Source organism: Salvelinus sp. IW2-2015, linkage group LG14, assembly GCF_002910315.2.
Source record: "Salvelinus sp. IW2-2015 linkage group LG14, ASM291031v2, whole genome shotgun sequence".
NCBI classification, from domain to species: domain Eukaryota; kingdom Metazoa; phylum Chordata; class Actinopteri; order Salmoniformes; family Salmonidae; genus Salvelinus; species Salvelinus sp. IW2-2015.
In genome coordinates, this window is record NC_036854.1 from 28,358,054 (window position 1) to 28,371,474 (window position 13,421).

The window sequence follows — 13,421 nt, forward strand, 5'->3', positions numbered from 1 at the left end:
TGTGCTTAGGGTCGTTGTCCTGTTGGAAGATGAACCTTCGCCCCAGTGTGAGGTCCTGAGCGGTCTGGAGCAGGTTTTCATCAAGAATCTCTCCTGACTAATCTCCATGTCCCTGCCACAGAAAAACATCCCCACACCATGATGCTGCCACCACCATGCTTCACGGTAGGTATGGTGCCAGGTGTCCTCCAGAAGTGATGCTTGGCGTTCAGGCCAAAGCCTTGATTTCATCAGACCAGAGAATCTTGTTTCTCATGGTCTGATAGTCCTTTAGGTGCCTTTTGGCAAACTCCAAGCGGGCTGTCTTGTCCCTTTTACTGAGGAGTGGCTTCCATCTGACCACTAACATTAAGGTCTGATTGGTGGAGTGCTGCAGAGATGGTTGTCCTTATGGAACATTCTCCCATCTCCACAGAGGAACTATAGAGCTCTGTCAGAGTGACCATCCGGTTCTTGGTCACCTTCCTGATCAAGGCCCTTCTCCCCCGATTGCTCAGTTTGGCCGGGCGGCCAGCTCTAGGAAGAGTCTTGGTGGTTTCAAACTTCTTCCATTCAAGAATGATGGAGGCCACTGTGTTCTTGGGGACCTTCAATGCTGCAGGCATTTTTTGGTACCCTTCCCCAGGTTCTGTGCCTCGACACAATCCTGTCTCAGACCTCTACGGACAATTCCTTTGACCTCATGGCTTGTTTTTTGCTCTGACATTCACTGTCAACTCTGGGACCTTAGATAGACAGGTGTGTGCCTTTCCAAATCATGCTCAATCAATTGAATTTACCACAGGTGGACTCTAATAAAGGTGTAGAAACAGCTCAAGGACAATCAATGGAAACAGGGGGCATCTGAGCTCAATTTCAAGTCTCATAGCAAAGGGTCTGAATACTTATGTAAATAAGGTATTTATGTTTAAAAAAAAATAGCAAAAATGTCTTAACACCTGTTTTTATTTTGTCATTATGCGGTATTGTGTATAGATTGCTGAGGATTCTTTTTTTWAAATCCATTTTAGAATAAGGCTGAAACATAACAAAATGTGGAAAAAGAGAAGGGGTCTGACAAGGGGTAGTAAAATGGCGTCGGAGCAGAAGGCAGACATTTTACGTTCCCCCTACCGATTGTGTTTTTACGTTTGTTTATCTGCGTTGTTTGTAACTTCTTTTTTTACTATTTTTGTACATATTGTTGCCGCTACCCTCTCTTATGACCAAAAATAACTTCTAGACATCAGGACTGCGAATACTCACCACGGACTAGCAGAATAATTTTTCTTCTTTCACGACTCTGACGAGCCCGAGGCAGAGGATATACGGCTCCCTCAGGAACAGGCCCCGACCCCAGTGATTTGCGTGAAGAGGAGGCGGAGAAAGAGAGGCCCGGAGTGCGGGCTTCCTTCTGAGGAGTAGGCGGCGATTGAATAAACCCCCACTCCCCTCAATTCTGCTCGCAAACATGCAATCTTTGGACAATAAAATGGACGAGTTATTGGGAAGATTAAACTACCAACGGGNGGACATTCAGAGACTTGTCCCGAAGCCACTCCTGTGTTGTCTTGGCTGTGTGCTTAGGGTCGTTGTCCTGTTGGAAGATGAACCTTCGCCCCAGTGTGAGGTCCTGAGCGGTCTGGAGCAGGTTTTCATCAAGAATCTCTCCTGACTAATCTCCATGTCCCTGCCACAGAAAAACATCCCCACACCATGATGCTGCCACCACCATGCTTCACGGTAGGTATGGTGCCAGGTGTCCTCCAGAAGTGATGCTTGGCGTTCAGGCCAAAGCCTTGATTTCATCAGACCAGAGAATCTTGTTTCTCATGGTCTGATAGTCCTTTAGGTGCCTTTTGGCAAACTCCAAGCGGGCTGTCTTGTCCCTTTTACTGAGGAGTGGCTTCCATCTGACCACTAACATTAAGGTCTGATTGGTGGAGTGCTGCAGAGATGGTTGTCCTTATGGAACATTCTCCCATCTCCACAGAGGAACTATAGAGCTCTGTCAGAGTGACCATCCGGTTCTTGGTCACCTTCCTGATCAAGGCCCTTCTCCCCCGATTGCTCAGTTTGGCCGGGCGGCCAGCTCTAGGAAGAGTCTTGGTGGTTTCAAACTTCTTCCATTCAAGAATGATGGAGGCCACTGTGTTCTTGGGGACCTTCAATGCTGCAGGCATTTTTTGGTACCCTTCCCCAGGTTCTGTGCCTCGACACAATCCTGTCTCAGACCTCTACGGACAATTCCTTTGACCTCATGGCTTGTTTTTTGCTCTGACATTCACTGTCAACTCTGGGACCTTAGATAGACAGGTGTGTGCCTTTCCAAATCATGCTCAATCAATTGAATTTACCACAGGTGGACTCTAATAAAGGTGTAGAAACAGCTCAAGGACAATCAATGGAAACAGGGGGCATCTGAGCTCAATTTCAAGTCTCATAGCAAAGGGTCTGAATACTTATGTAAATAAGGTATTTATGTTTAAAAAAAAATAGCAAAAATGTCTTAACACCTGTTTTTATTTTGTCATTATGCGGTATTGTGTATAGATTGCTGAGGATTCTTTTTTTTAAATCCATTTTAGAATAAGGCTGAAACATAACAAAATGTGGAAAAAGAGAAGGGGTCTGACAAGGGGTAGTAAAATGGCGTCGGAGCAGAAGGCAGACATTTTACGTTCCCCCTACCGATTGTGTTTTTACGTTTGTTTATCTGCGTTGTTTGTAACTTCTTTTTTTACTATTTTTGTACATATTGTTGCCGCTACCCTCTCTTATGACCAAAAATAACTTCTAGACATCAGGACTGCGAATACTCACCACGGACTAGCAGAATAATTTTTCTTCTTTCACGACTCTGACGAGCCCGAGGCAGAGGATATACGGCTCCCTCAGGAACAGGCCCCGACCCCAGTGATTTGCGTGAAGAGGAGGCGGAGAAAGAGAGGCCCGGAGTGCGGGCTTCCTTCTGAGGAGTAGGCGGCGATTGAATAAACCCCCACTCCCCTCAATTCTGCTCGCAAACATGCAATCTTTGGACAATAAAATGGACGAGTTATTGGGAAGATTAAACTACCAACGGGACATTAAAAACTGTAACATCTTATGCTTCACGGGGAGTCGTGACTGAAGGACAACAATATCAACATACAGCTGGCTGGTTATACAATGTACCGGCAGGATAGAACAGCGGCATTTGGTGAGACAAGGGGCGGAGGTCTATGTATTTTTGTAAACAACAGCTGGTGCACGATATCTAAGGAAGTCTCGAGCCATTGCTTGCCTGAGGTAGAGTTTCTCATGATAAGCTGCAAACCACATTACCTACCGAGAGAGTTCACAACCATATTCTTTGTAGCTGTTCACATACCACCACAGTCAGAGGATGGCACCAAGATAGCATTGAATGAGGTGTATTCTGCCACAAGCAAACAAGAAAACGTTCACCCAAACGCTCCTAGTAGCTGGGGACTTTAATGCAAGGAAACTTAAATCAGTTTTACCTAATTTACCTTAAATGTGCAACCAGAGGGAAAAGAACTCTGGACCTCCACACACAGAGACACATACAAAGCTCTCCCTCGCCCTCCATTTGGCAAATCTGACCATCATTCTATCCTCCTGATTCCTGCTTACAAGCTAAACTTAAAGCAGGAAGCACCAGTGACTAGATCAATAAAAAGTGGTCAGATGAAGCAGATGCTAAGCTACAGGACTGTTTTTTCTAGCACAGACTGGAATATTTTCTGGGATTCCTCCAATGGCATTGAGGAGTACACCACATCTATCATTGGATTCATTGGATTCTAAGATCGAGTCTTACTACAACGACTCTGACGCTCGTCGGATGTGGCAGGGCCTGCAAACCATTACAGACTACAAAGGGAAGCACAGCCAAGAGTTGCCCAATGACACAAGCCTACCGGACGAGCTAAACTACTTCTATGCTCGCTTCGAGACAAATCATACTGAGACATGCATGAGAGCACCAGCTGTTCTGGACGACTGTGTGATTGCGCTCTCCACAGCTGATATGAGTAAGACCTTTAGAGAGGTCAACATTCACAAGGCCGCAGGGCCAGACGGATTGCCAGGACGTGTACTGCGAGCATACGCTGACCAACTAACAAGTGTCTTCACTGACATTTTCAACCTCTCCCTGTCCTAGTCTGTAATACCAACATGGTTTAAGCAGACCACCATATTGCCTGTGCCCAAGAACACTAAGGTAACCTGCCTAAATGACTACCGACCCATAGCACTCAAGTCTGTAGCCATGAAGTGCTTTGAAAGGCTGGTCATGGCTCACATCAACACCATCATCCCAGAAACRCTAGACCCACTCCAATTTGTATACCGCCCCAACAGATCCACAGATGATGCAGTCTCTATTACACTCCACACTGCCCTTTCCCACCTGGACAGAAGGAACACCTATGTGAGAATGCTATTCATTGACTACAGCTCAGCGTTCAAAACCATAGTGCCCTCAAAGCTCATCACTAAGCTAAGGACCCTGGGACTAAACACCTCCCTCTGCAATTGGGTCCTGGACTTCCTGACGGGCCGCCCCCAAGTGATAAGGGTTGGTAACAACACATCCGCCACACTGATCCTCAACACAGGGGCCCCTCAGGGGTGCGTGCTTAGCCCCCTCATGTACTCCCTGTTCACTCATGATTGCACGGCCAGGAACGACTCCAACACCATCATTAAATTTGCTGATGACACAACAGTGGTAGGTCTGATCACCGACAACAATGAGAGACCTGGCAGTGTGGTGCCAGGACAACAACCTCTCCCTCAACGTGATCAAAACAAAGGAGATGATTGTGGACTACAGGAAAAAGAGGACCGTACACCCCCATTCTCATCAACGGGGCTGCAGTGGAGAAGGTTGAGAGCTTCAAGTTCCTTGGTGTCCACATCACCAACAAATTAACATGGTCCAAGCACACCATGACAGTCGTGAAGCGGGCAAGACAAAACCTATTCCCCCTCAGGAGACTGAAAATATTTGGCATGGGTCCTCAGATCCTCAAAAGGTTCTACAGCTGCACCATCAAGAGCATCCTGACTGGTTGCATCACTGCCTGGTATGGCAACTGCTCTGCCTCCGACTGCAAGGCACTACAGAGGGTAGTGCGTACGGCCTAGTACATGACTGGGGCCAAGCTTCCTACCATCCAGGACCTCTATACCAGGCGGTGTCAGAGGAAGGCCCTGAAAATTGTCAAAGACTCCAGCCACCCTAGTCATAGACTGTTCTCTCTGCTACCATACGGCAAGCAGTACCGGAGCGCCAAGTCTAGGTCCAAGAGGCTTCTAAACAGCTTCTACCCCAAGCCATAAGACTCCTGAACATCCAGTCAAATGGCTACCCAGACTATTCACACCCCCCCCCCCCCCTGCCCTCTCCACACCACTTCCACTTTCTATTGTCATCTATGCATAGTCACTTTAATTAACTTTACCTACATGTACATAATACCTCAACTAACCGGTGCCCCCGCACATTGACTCTGTACCGGCACCCCCCTGCATATGTTGTTATTTTTTGCTGCTCCTCTTTAATTACTTGTTACTTTTATCTCTTATTCTTATCTGTATTTTTTGAACCTGCACTGTCGGTTACGGGCTCGTAAGTAAGCCTTTCACTATAAGGTCTACCTACACCTGTTGTATTCGGCGCATGTGATTAATAAAACTTGATTTGATTTGAATATTTTCCAAAGGCACTGTATCTCTCTTGGACCATAACTGTCAAGATATCTCTAAACATTCCATGTCAATGAATAGGATTAGTGTGACTTTTAAAAGGTGACAATGTTCAAATCTAAGAGATTTTTAAATGACAGTTGTGAATATTTTTTTTTTAACTTAACGAATATAATTATTTATGTTATATACAGTATTAAGTTAAGTGTATTACCCTTTCATATAATCAACACATCATTTTTTGGAATCAACACGGATGGGTACAAAGCTGATGGGTACGAAGCTGATGGTCACAAAGCTGATTGGTACGAAGCTCACTGGTATGAAGCTGATAAGTCCGAAGCTGATGGGTACAAAAGTATCTCTGATAGTCATGCTAACAGCAGACACACTTCTCGGCATACATTACATTTACAGATACTTGGCAGGATTAGCCAATCCTTCAAGGACTCTGTTCCTATCGTAGTATGTGAGGAGTTCAAAACCGTGTCAGCTTAAAACGGGTGTGTAATCTTTCTTTTAAGAGATCTTGGGAGGGGCACAACACGGGGATATGAGATGAGATGGATGATGGTATTTGGGGATATTATATACACTGGGTTATGTGAGTGAGTGAGTGAGTGAGTGAGTAACTTTCGTATGGATGAAGATTTCATATGGATGAAGTAAGCCTGCTCTCCGCTATGACGGGGCAATTATAGATATACCCAGTGTTTAATTATAGACAACAGCTGGTGGCATCATTTTAGGAGTTGGACAGTCCCCTTCCCCCTACCCAGTCCCCATGGAGGTGCCTAGCCCCTCCCTGTATGGAAGGAATGCCTTGCACAGGTTGCTAAGTTATGGGGGCCTACTCAGCCAGCCCGACCTTTCGGTATTTTGGAAAATAAATAGTGATAATGTTCACTTCTGCCCTGCCGTATCCCGTTGTTGTAAATGAGAATGCGTTCTCAATCAATGTACCTATTTAAATGAAGGAAAACTCATTCGACACACATCCTTTGTTTAATTAAACAAAGTTGCACCTGGGTTGCACGTTCGGTGTGTCACTCTCAACAATTGCCTGCAATCTGCTTGCAACTCAGTTGTAATGTATCACATGAATTAGATATCGATCCTATTTCAGGTGACTGATTGTTTGCAATATCCAATCAGTGTGCAGAGAAAAAGTCACAATCTACAGCAGGGATCCACAACTTCTAAGAATTTGTTGATTTCCCAGAATTTTAGTCATTTAGCAGATGCTCTCACCCAGAGTAACTGACAGGAGCAATTAGGGTTAAGTGCCTTGCTCAAGGGGCACATTGACAGATTTTTCACCTTGCTGGCAGAGGGATTCGAACCAGCAGTCTTTCAGTTACTGGCCAAACGCTCTTAACTGCTAAGCTACCTGCCAGTACCTTTTCTAACTTAATGTATCAATCAGTAACTGATTAGTTTACTTAATTTCCTACTGATGATTCTGACTACTGACAAGCTGAATTGAGTCAAATTCTTTGCACCAATAATAATCTTACGATGATTAACTTGAGTTATATTACCAATGCTATACTGAGATACTCAATCATGGAAGTCCCCTCGGACTGGCCTAAATATAAAGAAGGGTAGAAGAAGAGCTTAGCACCTCATCCGAGAAATTCACTTTAGTGATGCAGAGACAAAATTATGTATCTCTTCTTAAACCAAATTACAAACCAAAGATACCCTTGGAATGCATTCATATAATAAAAGGCAGTACAGAGATACAAAACACATTACACAAGGGAATAAGCAATTATTGAACTCTTAGGCCTGTAATCTTGTTGGACTCATGTTTTAAGTCTGTATCCAGTACCACAAGGTCACACATGTGATGTCACTCCCATAGTGTGCACGAGCCCTGGGATACGTTCCAACATCCATACTAGCATACTTCTTGGAACGCATGCCCAAACCCTGATCTAATTGGTCTGCTGGGGGGTAAGCATAGATCTCAGAGGGGTCTGCCCAGGGGACAGCATAGACCTCTGGATACCAATGTTAACTGGGGCAACAGTTATGTACCTTAATGTACCTTAGCATAAAAAGTCTACTGTATTTAATGATAGCTCCATTGAGAGGTTTTTCCAATTAAAGACATGTTCCTGATTGTGCTGTAGGCGTTCAGAGCAGTAGCTTGTGTATTTTTGTCCAATGGTGCAACAGAAAAATTATAACTTGCTTAGAGAAGATGAAAGTAGAATGGATAGGGGGTTTCCATGATCCCAGCCACACATCTTCAAAAAATGTAGAGGAGTCACTTTACGCTCAGTATTTTTAGCTGGGGTGAACGCATGACAAGTCGGCCCCATGTCTCGCTCTGTCACTCTCTCACTCTGAGCCCTGCCTGACGGTGTCGGCCCTCTCGTATCTGAGCTGCCCACACCCTAGAGAGGTGGAGCCTCCATGTTCTTGTGCATTGGATCTGGGTGAGGCACCAGTTGCAGGGTGAGTCTCTTTGGCCAAGGTGTCTGCTGCCCTCCATGGCCCAATGATCCAGCAACCCAACCCTACCCAACACCTGCTGGTCTGACAAGTCTCAGGTTGAAGCTACCTAGAGGCCTGGTTACCCTTTCTGTGGTTTCTACTGACCACTAAGAAAAAATAGGATTTCTAACCTCAACCTTTTCCCTTTGGATCCGAGACGCGGTGGTTGAAGACACCAACCATGGCTGATAAACTAGGTCTGGCTGTGGGGGATGATACTGCGACCATCATGGCGCTATTGGAGCGTGTGGCGGGCATCATCGACAATGTGCAGATGTGCCAGACGCGTATGGAGGAGAGGCAGCTCGAGCTAGAGAACAGTGTCAAGACCATCCAGGAGGACGTGGTGAAGCTGACGGTAAACCATGCCGCCACCAGCAGCACAGTGGACAAGCTGCTGGAGAAGACGCGCAAGGTCAGCTGCCACATCAAGGACGTCCGTGTACGGGTAGAGAATCAGAACATCCGCGTCAAGAAGGTGGAAACCACCCAGGAGGAACTGTTGGCCAAGAACAAGTTCCGGGTTGTTATCTACCAGGTAATCCCATCCAGCCAATTTCATTGGTGCAAAAAGCATGGTGTGAGAAGCAAGTGGTGGTAATCATTATCATCTTTATCCACTAACTGGCTTCATTATCGGTTATTTGAGGATCATACTCTCAATAGTTGTAGAAGGATGTGGTAAATTGTTAAAAACTTGTGGATTTTAGTTAAGATTTTGCCGACAGAAATAACAGACAGGAGGGGTGAAAGCATCTGATAAAATTGAGGGTGTTATAGTGAATTCAACGCATGGACTATTTTAGATGGCAGAATGGTACCGGCTTAATTTTACTTTGGCCTTCAAAGCTAACAGCTGCAAGCCCACCGTTGACCAGAGTTTTTCAGGGTCTAAGTTGCCTTGACAGCACGCAAGATATACTGCAGTCTACTGAAAGGTTAGATGCTGCACTCAAGAACAAGAAACTATGTGGCAAATAGCCAATGACGATACGATTTGGATGAAGCAGCCAGGGATGGGGGTGTAGTGGATTTTGGCAGCCATTTTTTTTTAGATGAGGAAATAAGAGGGGAAGGTCAAATAATATAAAGAACAACATGCTTTTTCCATAGACAAACTGGATTCACTGGCAGCCGCATAATCACTGAAAAATATGTAGTTTGGCATGCGTCACATACTAATGTTGAATCAAGCACATGCTTTGAAGTCAGCATCAAATGAACTGATTCAATTCATACGCTCCCTTCTATGAAAAAGGAATGTCATGCTGTAATTAAAGCTACCTAAGATGACTGGATCAATTGTCTAACATTTTAACACCACTTGCTACTAAAAGACCTTATAGAAAATGTCATGATTTATTTAATATTACTACTGGTATTTATCTGTGTTTTTTATGTGAAGTTACTAAAAAATWGAAATTTTGAATAGTTACTTCAAATAATGTATCTAGTTTGGTGACAATGGTTCTTGGTAGCAAGAAATATGTATGTAAGCTGTTACCCTGTGGTTTTAAGTCAAATACCAGGTTATTAGGGGACTGCAAAATAAAGTGATACCATCAGGTTTCACATAATACGCAAGAGGCATATAAATGATACAGTACATTAATAGTGATTATATCTTAGCTATATTGGAACAGCCCTGCAACTCTGAATTAGGCTCTGCAAGCAAACTTCGACAACCATAAATGGAACTTGAATACTTGTAAGGATTTAGCATGATACTTTTAACCAATCATTTGTATATTTTTTTACTTATTTGTTGTATTATATTAGACATCAAGTTACCTGACTGATAAAGCTGCTCTTTGAAACGGATACAGTTTGCTTAAAGCTACTTACACACTGTAAAAAGTTGTGATAGATGTGATATGTTTAGCTTTCGACCGCCTATAGCTGAGCTATATCAGCCAGTGTGAGTATTATTAATAGTCCCCAGTTCACCTTTAAACTCCCAACTTTATTCAGTGAGAACAATATACGCAGTGGACCGTCCCACTTTGAATTAAAGTAGTGCTAGACCATGTATTTGCATGCGAATTACATGCATAATTAGCTAGACAATTTTTTTTTTAAATACAGAAAGTATTCTCACCCCTTGACTTATTCCACATTTTGTTGTGTTACAGCTTGAATTTAAAATGGACTAAATTAAGATTTTTTTAAATCACCGGCCTACACACAATACCCCATCACGTTAAAATGGAATTATGTTTTTCTAAATGTTTACAAATGTATTAAAGTGAAAAGCTGAAATGTCTTGAGTCAATAAGTATTCAACCCCTTCATTATGGCAAGCCTAAATAAGTTCAGGAGTAAAGATTTGCCTAACAAGTCACATAAGAAGTTGCATGGACTCACTCTGTGCGCAATAATGGTGTTTAACATGATTTTTGAATGACTACCTCATCTCTGTACTTCACACATACAATTATCTGTAAGGTCCCTCAGTCGAGCAGTGAATTTAAAACACAGATTCAACCACAAAGACCAAAGAGGTTTCCAATGCCACGCAAAGAAGGGCACCTTACAGCAGACACTGAATATGATCAAGTTATTAATTACAATTTGGATTATGTATAAATACACCCAGTCGCTACAAAGATASAGGCGTCCTTCTGGACAGGGAGGAAACCGCTCATGGATTTCACCATGAGGCCAACGGTGATTTTAAAACTGTTACAGAGTTTAATGGCTGTTATAGGAGAAAACTGAGGATGGATCAACAACATTGTAGTTACTTCACAATACTAATCTAAATGACAGAGTGAAAAGAAGGAAGCCTGTACAATAACAATATTCTAAAACATGCATCCTGTTTGCAAAAAGACACTAAAGTAATACTGCTAAAAATGTGCAATTCACTTTTTGTCCTGAATACAGACACTGGGAGGTTAATTCACTTTTCATGACAATAACCTAAAACACAAGGCCAAATCTACACTGGAATTGCTTACCAAGAATGGCCGAGTTACAGTTTTGACTTAAATCTGCTTAAAAATGTATGGCAAGACTTGAAAATGGTTGTCTAGCAATAATCAACAACATATATTGACTCAGGGGTGTGAATTCTTATGTAAATTAGGTATTTCTGTATTTCATTTTCCACTTTACAAAAGTCCTTCTGTAGGACTTTCCAAAAACACATTTCTAAAAACATGTTTTCACTTTGTCATTATGGAGTATTGTGTGTGGATGGGCGAATTTTTTTTATTGAATCCATTTAGAATTCAGGCTGTAACCCAACAAAATGTGGAATAAGTCAAGGGGTATGAATACTTTCTGAGGGCACTGTAGCTGCACTCTATGGTCATTCATAAATAGAATGATTTATGATTCTTGGCAATGTCTTCATAATGGCTGCTCTTATTTCAAACACGAAACATTAACCCATTAACTAATGTCTTAACTGGGTTTTGGCAACCGCGGCATTAAGCGAAAACAATTGGTCTCTCCTTCTCAGGATTGTCAAGGCGTGAGATACTTTATTTAACATGATTTAGATCATACAAATAAGACACACACAGAAATATTATGGCTGCCATTCTCCTCCAAACATCTATCCAGACTTTTATTTGAGGTCTTTATTTTCTAAGTGTTACAGCTCAATACTATTGCAATGCTTCTGTCAGTGCTCAGACATTATTCAGACCTGATCAAATGCTACCACTTGATATTACAGATGTGTTCTAGCAGGCAGACCCACAAGTGCTTTTGTGAATCCCTTTGATTGTTTTGAGTTCGTTTTATGACACTTGATCTGGTTTCTGTTCTCATTACAGGGGGACAGTGAGGTGTCAGCTGTGGCAGCCGGAAAGGAACCCAAAGAAACCAAGGATCCCAAAGAACCCAAACCGTCTGTGGCCGAAGTGGAGCCAGACCACTTTGAGCTCCCCCCTGAGTCTGATGATGAGTACATGGTGGTGGAGGAAGCCTCGTCCACGGCCGCTAAGATAAAGAAATCAGGCCTAACCCGCATGGAGAGCTTCAAGTCCACCTTCTCCCGCGTGAACATGACAAAGACGAAAGAGAACATGAGCAGCAAGGTTGGCCAGATGGGTGAGCGCATCGTATCAACCGAACGTCGGCAAAAGATCCGCCAGTCTGGGGAGAGGCTCAAGCAGTCCGGCTCGCGGCTCAAGGAATCCATTGCCAGCCATGTGCCAGCCAAACTAAAGAAGGAGAGGACTGTGGCGGAGGGCCAGGAGGGGGCTGTGGGGGTCACCGAGGACGCCACACCCGTCCCGCCACCCAAGGGCAACAAATCCATCAGCCCTAAGCTCGCTGAGGATGGCGTAGAGGAGGAGGTGCCGATGCATGATATTAAACAGCTCTCCTAAACCAGCGTTCAATGAAATGGAAAACAACAACGTGTGTTTTTCTTTTAATATTTTTTTCTTTTTGAAGGATTGTCCTGTGAACGATAGTCCCATAAACACGGCAGTTAGGGCTTCAACACAATGAGTTTATATAATCCACACAACATTTTGAAGTCGTCTTTGTTTTGGAAATTCAATGATTTATATAGATATACTTCTATCTTTTTTTGTCATTTTTTCTCACATTTAACACAAGCATGCAAAACAAATAAACTGACAAGAATTACAGCAAATTTGTGCGATTGGACATTTTCTACAGACTTATAAATCAACATATTATAATACATAAGACATTCAATTGTCTTTAATTTGCATGTTGAAAGGCTGAATATGGGATGTTGAGGCTAAACTATTGAAGTGATGGAAGTTGGAATGGAGTTCTGGTATGGTTTGATTAAGGTTAATGTTTCATACACAAAACATTAAATTGACTGGAAAGTGTCTTTGTGCAAAGGTAAGTGAAGAATGATGAGCATTTGGTCTCAATTGGTCTAAATAGAATTTCTTGTGCAATTTTTGCAGATAAAAACTCAATCAGCTGGTGTCTGAGGAGTAAAGCATATATAAATAGCATATATAAATAGCATATATAATTGAATGGACAAAGTGGGAGGTGAAGAAACTAATGTGCTAATTATGTCAAATATCTATGGATATTACATTTTTATTGTAAAAAAAAATTATTAGTTATACAAATGGCCAAATGGACATAAGCAGATTCATAAATATATGCATCTGCTCCACATCTAGTGTAGTTTAATATATAAAGCCATTACTAGGACATTTTATTGAGAGTTGTTTGCTTCAACAGAGTGAGTGATTTTGCATGTTTAT

General features: G+C 42.9%; 1 protein-coding gene across 1 annotated transcript; it reads left to right on the forward strand.

The window, feature by feature from the left end:
• The first annotated feature begins 8,042 nt into the window (after positions 1-8,042).
• LOC111973161 (caveolae-associated protein 4a) lies at positions 8,043-12,820 on the forward strand. Its single transcript, XM_024000416.2, has 2 exons — positions 8,043-8,743; positions 11,991-12,820. Exons 1-2 carry the CDS (start codon positions 8,387-8,389, stop codon positions 12,546-12,548), a joined length of 915 nt encoding a protein of 304 aa, XP_023856184.1. The 5' UTR covers positions 8,043-8,386; the 3' UTR covers positions 12,549-12,820.
• The last annotated feature ends 601 nt before the right edge of the window (positions 12,821-13,421 follow it).